This window comes from Dryobates pubescens, chromosome 10 (genome assembly GCF_014839835.1).
Source record: "Dryobates pubescens isolate bDryPub1 chromosome 10, bDryPub1.pri, whole genome shotgun sequence".
NCBI lineage: Eukaryota > Metazoa > Chordata > Aves > Piciformes > Picidae > Dryobates > Dryobates pubescens.
Window position 1 is genome coordinate 27,300,066 of NC_071621.1, and position 12,008 is coordinate 27,312,073.

Genomic DNA, 12,008 nt, shown 5'->3' on the forward strand with positions numbered 1-12,008 from the left:
CCCCTACCTTCACCCCAGGAAATCCCCTTTTCTTTTGACTCTCTTCTTTCTACAGATAAGAGTTCATTTTACTTTGTCCAGAGGCTTTGCTGAAATACTAAATATATATATATATGGATTGTTGTCATGTTTCATACAGTAATTTTGCTTTCAGCTTTTTGTTTTTTGAAAGATCATAGAATCATAGAATCAATAAGGTTGGAAAAGACCTCAAAGATCATCAAGTCCAACCTGTTTGTGTAAGATAAAAGTCTCCTTCCTCTATATTAAATAATTTGCACAGATGTCATAACTGCTCACTTACATTAAACATAGTTGTTTAGTTGGCAATACAGTGAAGTTTTACCAGCCTAAAACTCCACTCGCCCCGTTTATTTGCTTACCCAAAGGCAAGAAATATTTTCACTCAACACAGCTAAGGCAAATCTTTTTCCTGTGAAAACGTCCTGTTCCTCTAAGTCACCTGAAGCCTTTATTATTTAAAGGCTCAAGAACTCTCACAGGATTAGTTCAAAGATTTTTAACACTGCACTGTTAATAATTGATCCTTTACATACTGATATTGTAACTTGGAGCTACCAAGCTCTTCTATTTAAAAGCTGAGGCAATGGTCTGTCGCACAACAGATCTTAAGGGTGGCCAACCTTTAGCACAAATCACCCTGTGGCCTGGAAAAATCTGGCTGTCATTTGTTAATACATCTTAGTTGATAACAGAACTAGATACAATTTCTTGTCATGGGTTAGTTGTTTAGGTGGTGTTGGATTGGTTGATGGGTTGGACGCGATGATCTTGAAGGTCTCTTCCAACCTGATTTATTCTATGTATTCTATGTATTTTACTATGTCTTGTTATTTTAGTGGGACATAGTTAAACATTGTGAGCTGAGCTGTAGAAACTACACAAAGAGCTGTTCCAAAGTTCACATCATCTCTTGAATGTTGGCATCGTTGCATTCAAGTGGTGGTTTCCACCCACATGAAAACAAAAATGGGCTCTTAAATATGACTCAATAAATGGCACTGTGGCATCCCACATTTGTCTTTTCTCAGATTTCACACCAAGTTTGTGCTGCTTGCATGCAAAATATGCTTTTATTATTATTATTAACTGCTCAGCTTGCAAGCAATTTGGTATCTGAGAATCCAACTCTAATAAAAACGGCACCAGCCCACAGAGCAAGATTACGAACTTCCAGCTACATGATCAGCACACACATGAGAGCAATACAGAATCAAACTGTGCCCACTGCCATGGCACTTCTGCTATGCTCAGGTGGACAGGAGAAGAACTCCAACCAACACAGACCAGCATTCCCAAATGAAAGATAAAACTGAATCAACTTATTAACACTTATTTCAATATTTATTTTGTTAAACCTGGAAACTGCACAGAAAAATGGTTAGCATAAACCCAACAAATCTTAGTGTCTTTAGAGCAAAAAGAGAAAGCTATTAGTTTATTTTGTGTATCACTTGTTTTGTTTGTTTGCTGGGGTGTCTTTAATATCTTAACATTTGGGTTTAGAAATCTATTCAATAATCTCTTCAAGCAACAAACTATATAAACAACAATATAAACCTCATCTGTAGAGCTGATGTTTACTGGGAGGGAAACTGAAATATATAGGTTTAATATTACTTATTTAAGACCACACAGGAAAAGTGCAAATGGCATCTGAGGCAGATTCTGAGCCTACAGGCATCAAATAGATTTTTTTCAAATGAATTCACAGGCCCTTCCATTCCAACCCTTCATACATGTACACAAACACAGGGAGAGGTAAAGGTAATCTTAATTTAAGTCAAAATGTAGTTTCAACAGAATTACAACACAAATTAAGTTAGTTAATGCTGCTTAAAAGTAGCATTTAAAGCTGTGAACTGAAATCCTAATGTCTATGTCAATAGGAGTTGCATTGCAAAAACCAGCAGTGTTTTCTAGAGAAAAGTAGAGGGAAAAGGATGATGAACATGCACTTCATCTAATCCTGTGGCTGCTTTTGGTTTTGAAGAGATGATGCCACTTAAGAATGAGAATTCATAATCTATACAAGTTATGGACTCTTGAGATGTCTTAATGCAGTCATTCTTAAGGAAATATTTAGGTCTTATACACCAGATCTGACAGAAGGCAGAAAAATCCCACTGCTGTCTGTGCCTGACCACGTAGATACAGGTACCCACCAGTACCCGCGTCCTCAGCAAGCAAAGGGTACAGCTCCCATCAAAAGCTGCTAGGTCGTCTCAAAGAGCCATGACAGGTAGAGGTCAGGATTTGGGGCAGTTGTGCCATTAAACCCCTCAGTAGGATAAGCAGCCTGGCATGGAAGCTCCTTTTACAGCACTAATGCTGCAGCTCTGCCCTAACTGAAGTTAAGCATGCAGTTCAGCCTCCACCCACAGTTCCATTTTCTGATTTGGATGTACACCAACAACCTTCACACAGTTATTTCATTTTCTTATTCTTCACATCAAGAAGATGAGGCCAAGAACTCTGACTGCTGGAAAATTCTTCTAATACATTCAAGGGCATCTGAAGCTTTAAGCATAGCCCATCCAGCTGTTGAAGTGCAAGAAAAGTAAACAGTAAGCAAACCCTTGCTTCTGCCAGCAGCACAGCAAGGCTGGACAGATGGTGCTGCTAAGACTGAAAAGGGATGCCTGTCAATCCACTGTCAGTGTCCATTCCCCTTATCTTAATAGTTCTGCACTTGGAACATAACAGCAGCACTGCATGCACGCAACAGCTTGAAAGGGCTCAGGCTTCCTAACAAAATAATACTCTCTTAATTTATTTTGCCATTCATCTGAACACTCCTCTCAGCAGCAACCTCTTCCCTTTATATTTTGTTCCTATGCTGGAACACTCTTTACATGAGAGAATTTTATCATCCTCACCCAGCACTGCATTAAACCAACTGCACAATTACACTGAAATCTGACAAATTTCACCTCAAAGTGAAGAACTATTCAAGTGCTTTACTTAATAAAGAGCGTAATACTTCATCAGGATTTTTTTCCCCTTCAGATCATTTCCTTTGAAATATGATACAAACTCTCTTCAAAATTAATGTATTGATTGATTTCAAACTACAAATACTATTTTTCATGAGTGCATTTGTCTTCCAGTGTACCAAATGGTTTGTGCCATTGTTGTGGTTTAACCCAGCAGGCAACTAAACACTCATCAGGTAGCTAAACACCCAACAGCTGCTCATTCACTCCTCCTCAGTGTGATGGGGGAGAGAATCAGGAAAGAAAAAAAAGGTAGAACACCGTGGGCTGAGATAAGAACAGCTTAATAAGACATAAAAGGAAGGGCAAATAATTATAGTGATAAAAGACCCCAAAGCAGTTGTTCACCACCAATCAATGCCCAGTCAGTCCCCTAGCAGTGGGCTGCCACCCCCAGGCCTACTCCCCGCACTTTTATTGTTTAGCATGACATCACATGGCATGGAGTATTTCTTCAGCTCATTTTGGTCAGCTGTCCTGGTTATATCTGCTCAAAGCTTCTTGTGCATCCCCAGCCTCTGCTGGTTGAGCAGCAGGAGAAGCTGAAAATTGCTTGACTTAGTGTAAGCACTGCTCAGCAGCAACTAGAATGTCAGCATGTTAGCAACACTTTGGTCATTCTAAATCCACAATACAGCACTACACCAGCCCAAACCAGAACAGCTGCATAGCATCTGTTTTTCTTTTTATTAACTGCATATAATTAGTTGTTTTAATCATTAATAAAACCTTGATAAAATAAAGAAAATCTCTAGGACATCTTTTCTGTTTCTTGAATGGCTATACACACTATTCATTGATCTACTACCCTATGCTACAAATACTTATAGCATTACTTTATAAAACTATAAACCAAACCTGTTTAAATAATAACTACTCTGTCATCAACAGAAATTATTTGCAAAAGCATAACTGGGAGCAGGACAGAGCCTAGAGCCCCATTGGAGGGGAGCTGCTGAAAAGAAGGGGCAATGTACAGGGCATTCTCCCTCAAGAGCTTTTCCATGTGACCCAAGACTGACACCTTCACTGCTTCAGTCACATCATTGTTCTCCCACTAGTTAAAATTACCTGCATTACTGCTTTTAAAAATAAACTGAGTTTGATTCTAACCTTTGGATAACTGCAGGTTATAAAAGAAATTAACTCTTCCTTCACAAGTGACCCTACATGTATTTTTCCCAAGTTCCTACATTAGGTGTGTCTTTCATCAAATAAATTACATTCATACAGATTTTAAGTTGTGAAAAGGTGACCATACTTCTCCAAATACACTCTCCAACACTAGATGTTATACATAGCTGTTAGTACCTTTTCTTCCCCTAAATGCCCCATGATTTTAAAGCATTAGCTCTAAACTCAGTACAGATGCTGTTATATCATCCTCTGCATTATAACTCCATTTTTCTTCCTCAGAGGATGCATCCTTTCCAGACTCAAAAGAATTATGTGCATCCTCCCCTATATACTCATGAAAATTAGAAAATACTCCTTTTGAATTCCATGTTTAAATCTATGTGGTCTATCCTGAATATAATAATGTGGTTTGTAACGATATCCTGATCACAGTGAGATAAAGACAAAAGGGAGAAAAACACTAAGCCAAATGAGCAGTAAGGCAGGCAGTAACAAGAGACCTGAACTCCTAAGTCACAGATAGATGAACACTAAAGGAACCACACCAGTACAACCTTGAGAAAGTTTACACAAAGCTTTGTAACTGATAAGAGCAAGAGAAACAAAGTTATCTATGCTTATCAGTCTCATGGGAAAGAGCAAAGTTATAACAGAATGCTTGGAAGGCACTGTGAGACTGAATGGAAAGACCATCTGGAAAAAAAACAAGGTAAAGGCCAGTGACTGTGTAAGGCCCTACGGTGTGCACTGGATACTGGACATATCTAGGGCCCATGCTCTTATTTAAGGGCTAGGTGAATGTGAGTGCACTTGTGAATTAAAGGAGTAAGGATGTTCATAGCTCTTCTAGCAAACCAGCCAACAAGAAGGAATAAGCTTGCTCTGCCTTTGCTGTTCGTGTTTCTGTGAGCGCTGCCTCTCATGCCTGTGCCTCCCACGTGTGTCCTGCGCATGTGCATCTGTGCAACAAGTCTGCAGCCTTGCTAGGGCTGGGTCTGTAACCTGGAACAGCAGAAGCCTCCATCTAATAGACATGCAGAGAAACTTATCAGTTGAAATTTAAGGAATTTGGTTTCCATTACCAGTTTGCAACTTTCCATTTTTAAGAATGATTCTTAACCATAAATTATTGAATAAGTTCACTAGGATAAGTATACTCTACCTGAAACTACAAGTTATTTATTTTATGGAAGTCTTTCCATAAAGTCTGGTATGAAGAATTTCCTCTTTTAGCCTTGGAAATAGTTAATTAAGTAATAATAATTGGAAAAGCAAATATACAAAGAGTGAAATATCACAACATATCCTCCTCATTAGAACTATCTGCTGACCAATTATCAAAGGCATTTAGGGAACAGGAAACAAACCAAACAGAAGTATCCTGCTTCAATACGCTTTCAAAAACAGGTCAATATATTTTACTGCAATAAGAACAGCATGAGCAAAACTAAAGAGACCACAGGACTCTGCACTTCAGGTGATACAAATTGGTTCCATTTCAGTAGGCCAAGGGATACAAAATATCTCCACTTCCCTCCTGGTAACAGCAGTATTACTAGAAGATTCTGCAAGGAGTCTCAAAAATATAGGAGATCTCTTACATTTAAAGCACAGACTTGTGGTACAATGCTTACCCTGCATCATCTTCTGAAAGATTCCCCCCTGTGACCTGAAGTCTAGCTGGCACAATGCTTACAGTGCAGCATCTTCCAAAAGATGCCCCCTGTGACATGAAACCTAACTGCTGTCATACCTCTACAATCACTGTTGTTTAATGTCTTCCAGGGAGGTATGGAACTACTGCATCTTGCAGTAGCAGGCCCCCAAAAACAACCTCAGCTTGTTTGTTACTATAACCACCCAAATAAAATAAAATAACATTTTTTAAAAGGGGGGAAAAAAGTATAGCCATCTTTTCACTTTGATCATCCTAAGTTCACAGCATATCTTACTGGAAAGAGGTAAGAAATAAGGCTTCTGTTCATTTCTCCTTCATCACCGATGGGTATTTTTCTGAGCTTGGGTTATTATACAGAAAGAGAGATTATTAAGAAGCAAGATGAATCCCTTTCTGCCACTATTTTGCTCCTAACAACAGCATATTTTCAGTTGAAAACTTGAAAAATGGAGTGTAAAAACATGCTCTGAATGCTTTAATTCACTTCTCCCTTTATTGTTTTTAATAACATTTTACACATTTCAAAAGAGCTCAAATATATAGCTCTTGCTGGGCTGTCATTAAATATCCATTAATGCAGAATTCTTCTCACATCATCTACATCAGCACTGCTGCCCTTTCCCTGTGCTCAACTGGTAAAATTTATTTTGCTTCCAACACTTCAATAAGCATTAATTACATCACAATTATACCTCAGATCTTTATTTATTTTAATCCATCTGATTTTCAATTTTTCTCCACTTGCAGAAGGAGAGGAAAACAAAATGGGAGACTCATGATGGAAACCTAATTATAGCATAGATGCCTTGCAAGTTTCCACAAGCCTTAAAGGCACTGCAAGACACATCTCATCTAATCCAAGCATCTCATGAATGCACAAAAACATTTTTCTGATCACACTGAAAACTGTGCTCATTTAAATGGCATTCACACATGGATTTAAAAGCCATGGCCTGTGGATACTTTCTGAACAGTTTTGCTCTTCATCAGAAACCGTTTTGCAAGGAAAGTTCATATTAAGTTTACAGGTTATACTAACCTTAAAAAAAGCAAAACCAAACCACCACACTGTTTTGTGAAAGTTTTGATTTTAAAAGCTTCCTTTTTTATGCCCAAAGATATTTATCTTGAAGAATATCTTGATGGCTGGGGAGGGACTTCTCAGGATATCAGGTAGTGATAGGACTAGGGGGAATGGAATGAAGCTGGAGGTGGGGAGATTCAGGCTGGATGTGAGGAGGAAGTTCTTCACCATGAGAGTGGTGAAGCCCTGGAATGGGTTGTCCAGGGAGGTGGTTGAGGCCCCGTCCCTGGAGGTGTTTAAGACCAGGCTGGATGAGGCTCTGGCCAGCCTGATCTAGTGTGGGGTGTCCCTGCCATGGCAGGGGGGTTGGAACTAGATGATCCTTGTGGTCCCTTCCAACACTGACTGATACTATGATACTATGAATATACTGAAGAAACTGTAAGACAGGGATCCATAAATGATGATCCATAAACTTATAACCTTTATAAAAAGCACTGCTTTTTCTACAGTCATTCACAATCCAAACAAAATTCCGAGCCCATGTGCAAAATACAACAATCTGGATGAAACAACATATGCTCTAATAGCCTTCCATAAATTATTTTGTTATTCTAAGTAGCCATTTTCAAACCAATGTAGAGACTTCAAGTACTACCACACATTCCACTCCAGATGACTTTTCGATTACTGATCTACCTAGCCATGTAGCAGACTTCTACATTTGGTTTAGACAGAATGGAAACACATTTGTGTCTAGTAGTCTGCTAATCTACTCACATAATGAATTCAATAAATCCAGCATGATTCAAAAATTTAGAGAAAAAATAAGAACTGCAAAACATACAAAACAGGAAACAATAAACATCAGCTGCAGTAGGAAGAAAAATATTAAGATGAGGGAAAAAGAATGAAGATACAATTGAAAACTACTGAAAGTGAAGCAACAAATACAGTTAAATTGATGAAAATGTTAAGCAAAGACTTGGAGAAAATCTGAAGCAAAAGCAGAGAGGAGACATTTAACTACAGCTTTCCCAAAAACCTAGGAAGGAGAGGATTGTAGGAGAGTTCAGTAACCAAGGCAAAAAAAAATCAAGTATCAGAGACTTGTCACATCTGCAGTTAAAAAATACGTCAAATGGACAAAGATCTACAGCAGTCTGCTTGCAGGAAGGAAATTAAAACAAAACAGGACTGAAATAACTAGCATTATTGCAGAAAGGAAAGGAAAAGGTTAGGTAGTATCTGCCCCACATAGTAACAGTATATCTTCTTCATGGGTCACTGAAGAGTGGATCTTCTGCTCACAAACCAGCTTAACATGAGAAAGCAGACAGTGCTTGTCTCTGCCTGGATGAGGCCAAAGAGCAGGACTTGGTTTATTTTCCTAACTGTTACTATTACAGCTCACACTTTTGCCTACCTCAAATGCAACACTGAATGTTGAGCATGTAATAACCTGAACACATCTTCTACTTCCCCTTCCCCCTAAACATCTTCAGCATTTGTTAGAGAATGTATGCCAAACAACACTTTTTGTGAAACAAACCCTTTCATTGAACTCTGCTTTAAAAAACTATACTAAACTCCTAGCAGATTTCAAAGTTGTAAATAAAGATCCACCGCTACCAACAACTGGTACAACAAAGCATCAGGCTTTGGTTTATCCAGCTACTTAACATCAGAAGTCTTCCTGTATGCAATGTAGTCCTGAAAAGGCAGATGTATTTCATTACCTTATTTCACAATATATTGAAGTATTTATCCTCACTGAGTAATCCATATCAGAGTATCTACAGACAGAAATGAACTTACCCTATGTTTTTCCTTTACTTTCTTTCTGTATTCTTCTTTGTCAAATTTGTCCTCTTCCTGCAGTATCTCTCTTGCTTTATCTAAGTTGATACCACTGCCATCATCTTCTTCATCTCCTTTCACCAAACTGGATTTCTGCACAGGTGGCCACTGCTGCACTAACTGAATTACATGCCAGGGAGAAAAAGAATGGTTAGAATAATTTTTCCCACACCAACGTTTTGATGCCCTAAATATTCCAGTACACTATTTTTCTAGACTAAATTTCCAGAGGAAACAAACTATTGCACAATACAAACTCTGGTACCTTATTTAACATCACATTAGGTCTCCATATGACACCATATTACTGTTTAATGGATTCACATGAACTTCTGCCCTTGTTTTAATCTTTGCCTGATGGGACAAATGATTTATAATCCTGCTAGTCACTTTGGGAGAAAAATGATATTTGCTTTCAATTAATGGCTCTCCAAAATATATGCAAGTGAACAAAACCCCAGCAAATCTAAATTTAGACTATGTTTTCATGTAAACAATCAGTATTCCAACCTATTAACTGAGAGAAAAATGAGATTAGCCTTCAACACAGTGCCTGAAAAACTGTGACTGTAAACTCATCTTTTGGAGACTTAAGGAGAACAGACGTGGAGGGGTTTATGGGCTATGGCATGAAAACCACTTCAGAAACATCTGATGCTTCAAGTTTGACTTAGTGGGTGACGTGCTGAACACATCCATATTCCCTGAAGCAGCTGAAACTCTAAAATGAAGCCAAAGACCACACACACACACAAAAATATTCCCATCCATTTTATGATCTAATACTTTACACTCATGGTAGGAGCAGACATCACCTGGAGGTAGTCTCTGCAAAATAATTCTTGCTTAACTCTTAAAAAGAAACTATATGGCAGAAAATATGGAATGTCTTTCAGATACAAATGGAGAACCAAACATGCTCAGGACTCACTAAGGCACACAGGGTGTTATTCACCTGGATACTGATAAACCCAGCCTGCTGTTTCCACTTCCTTTTTGAAAAAGGGAGTTTGTGTACTTATTATTTTCTAGAAAGATACAATTTCTTTTTAGAGCTTTATTTTACCAAAGAGAAGTATGTGAATCAGAATGATAAAACTTTAAAGCACAGTTTTACAGAGCTCAGAATTAAGTAAGTGAACTCCTGTATTGTGCTACCTTTCTAACTATAATCTTTGTGCTATTCTTTTTCTTCATCCTCGATCCTTTTGAATAGATAAAGCATTTGCATATGTATTTGAAGATGAGACAACAGCTTTTGAATATCTAAAAATATCTGAAGACATAATTTCCAGTCAATTGGGCAACCTCTAAAACCTTTTCAATGTTGTCTAATGTCAGTAATTACATGGCATTACTCCCTTCATCTGCAATATAAAATGCTTTATTTGGTCACAAAAGCAAATTATACATTTGTAAAGGTGAACTCTCTTTCAGTTTATGCCTTACTGAAATTAATCTAGAGTTTTAAAAAAAAAAAGCAGCTACTTTTTTCTTAATGCTGGAAATGGCAAAACAACATGCACAGCATCTGAAGCTGTGGAATCAAGTGTCCAGCTCTGGGCCCCTCAGTATAGGAAAGATGTTGAGTTGCTGGAACGTGTCCAGAGAAGGGCAGTGAAGTTGGGGAGGGTTTTGGAGCACAAACCCTGTGAGGAGAAGCTGAGGGAGCTGGGGCTGTTTTAACCTGGAGAAGAGGAGGCTCAAGGAAGACCTTATTGCTGTCCACAACTACCTGAAGAGAGGTTGTAGCCAGGTGGGGGTTGGTCTCTTCTCCCAGGCAACCAGCACCAGAACAAGAGGACACAGTCTCAAGCTGCACCACGGGAGGTTTAGGCTTGAGGTGAGGAGAAAGTTCTTCACAGAAAGAGTGGTTGGCCATTGGAATGGGCTGCCCACTGGAGGTGTTTAGGAAGAGACTGGATGGGGTGCTTGGTGCCATGGTTTAGTTGATTCTATAGTGGTGGGTGATAGGTTGGACTCAGTGATCTCGAAGGTCTTTTCCAACCTGGTTAATTCTATTCTATTCTAAAAGTTTACGGAGCCTAGAGATTTGCTAGTGAGGTTACTGCTACAATGAAATCCTAGAGTGACTAGCATCCACAACAGCTCCTTTCTCTACATAAAATCAATACCTTTTTCAGGGGCTATTAAAAAATTCAATTATGTTACTGGTAAATTTTACTGTACTGCTACATCAGCACTAGCAGGTGAAAATTTGGTACTTCCTTGGCTTTCCTAACTAAGCTTTTAATCTAGAAATGGCAAATGCTGGGGAAAAAAAAAACAGAGAGGTTTTTTTTATTTCAGTATATGAACTCAGGATTTGAGAGAGCTTTGGAAAGTATCTACAGGAAAACTGCTTTGCATTTCAGTACAGGAGAAAACAGGCTCTTGGTTTCACCTGAAACTGAAGGTAATAGGTAGAAAAGAGGTAAAGTTCTGCACTTCTACTAACAGTTCTCATGGAAGTATCTTACACATACAAAGGTGAAAAAGAGGCCAGTGCTCAGCATTTCTCTTTTACCCAGTGGAACTGAACTCTAAATGAAAACCTGCAAAACTTAAACCAGTTGCAAAACACCATGCACTTCTGTAACCTCTACCTTCTTACAGGGGTAAAAATAACTTTTGTTTTTACAGAAATCACAAATTTAGTTCTCATTAAAATAATGTTATTTTGAATGGATCTTACCTCTCCATCTTCAGTAAAGACTATTTTTGTGTTGACCTTAAACTTCTTCTTCAAGATTTTTTTGGCTTCTTGGGTTTTAGTGGGTTTTTTCTTCGTCTTTGATTTTGATGCATTCTGTACAAAATAAAGGGAAATTTCCTGTGAGGTTTTTTCCCCTAGTCAGAGTATATGCTTCAAAGTTTCTTAAAAACAATTCATGTAATTCCTGTAGCATATAAGCAAGAGTAATTTCCAATAAAAGGACATTTTGCCCTAAAGAGTTTTAAGCAGCTTGTATCGTGCGGAACTTCTGTTCTGATAACAATTCAGCATAACTTCAATCTTGGCAGCAGTGGGACACCTGGTTCATTCAAACCTCACTTGCTTTTTTGGGACAAGGACATTAGATTTGCCAGCTTACAGTGTTAGCAAGCCTCATCTGACAAGAAATCCAGAGTAACTGACTGAAGCGATTAGCTACAACTGATCAGATACCACTTTCATCTCACTTTGTCATCACATTGTCTTCAGGCACTGCATTAGTTTGAGTTGCATGAGTAAAGGGTGAGTGGCCCTTCAAGAGCTTTCCTATTTCATAACTCTTGTCCCTTGCAGCCC

General features: G+C 38.4%; 1 protein-coding gene across 1 annotated transcript in view; it reads right to left on the reverse strand.

Moving 5' to 3' along the window:
- DDX10 (DEAD-box helicase 10) overlaps positions 1-12,008 on the reverse strand; it is a 192,189-nt gene that overhangs the window by 69,030 nt on the left and 111,151 nt on the right. Inside the window, exons 14-15 of the mRNA XM_054164752.1 lie at positions 11,412-11,525; positions 8,675-8,836 (exon numbers count right to left, since the gene is read on the reverse strand). Of these exons, the coding sequence (XP_054020727.1) occupies positions 8,675-8,836; positions 11,412-11,525 (276 nt within the window). The remainder of the gene's footprint in view (positions 1-8,674; positions 8,837-11,411; positions 11,526-12,008) is intronic.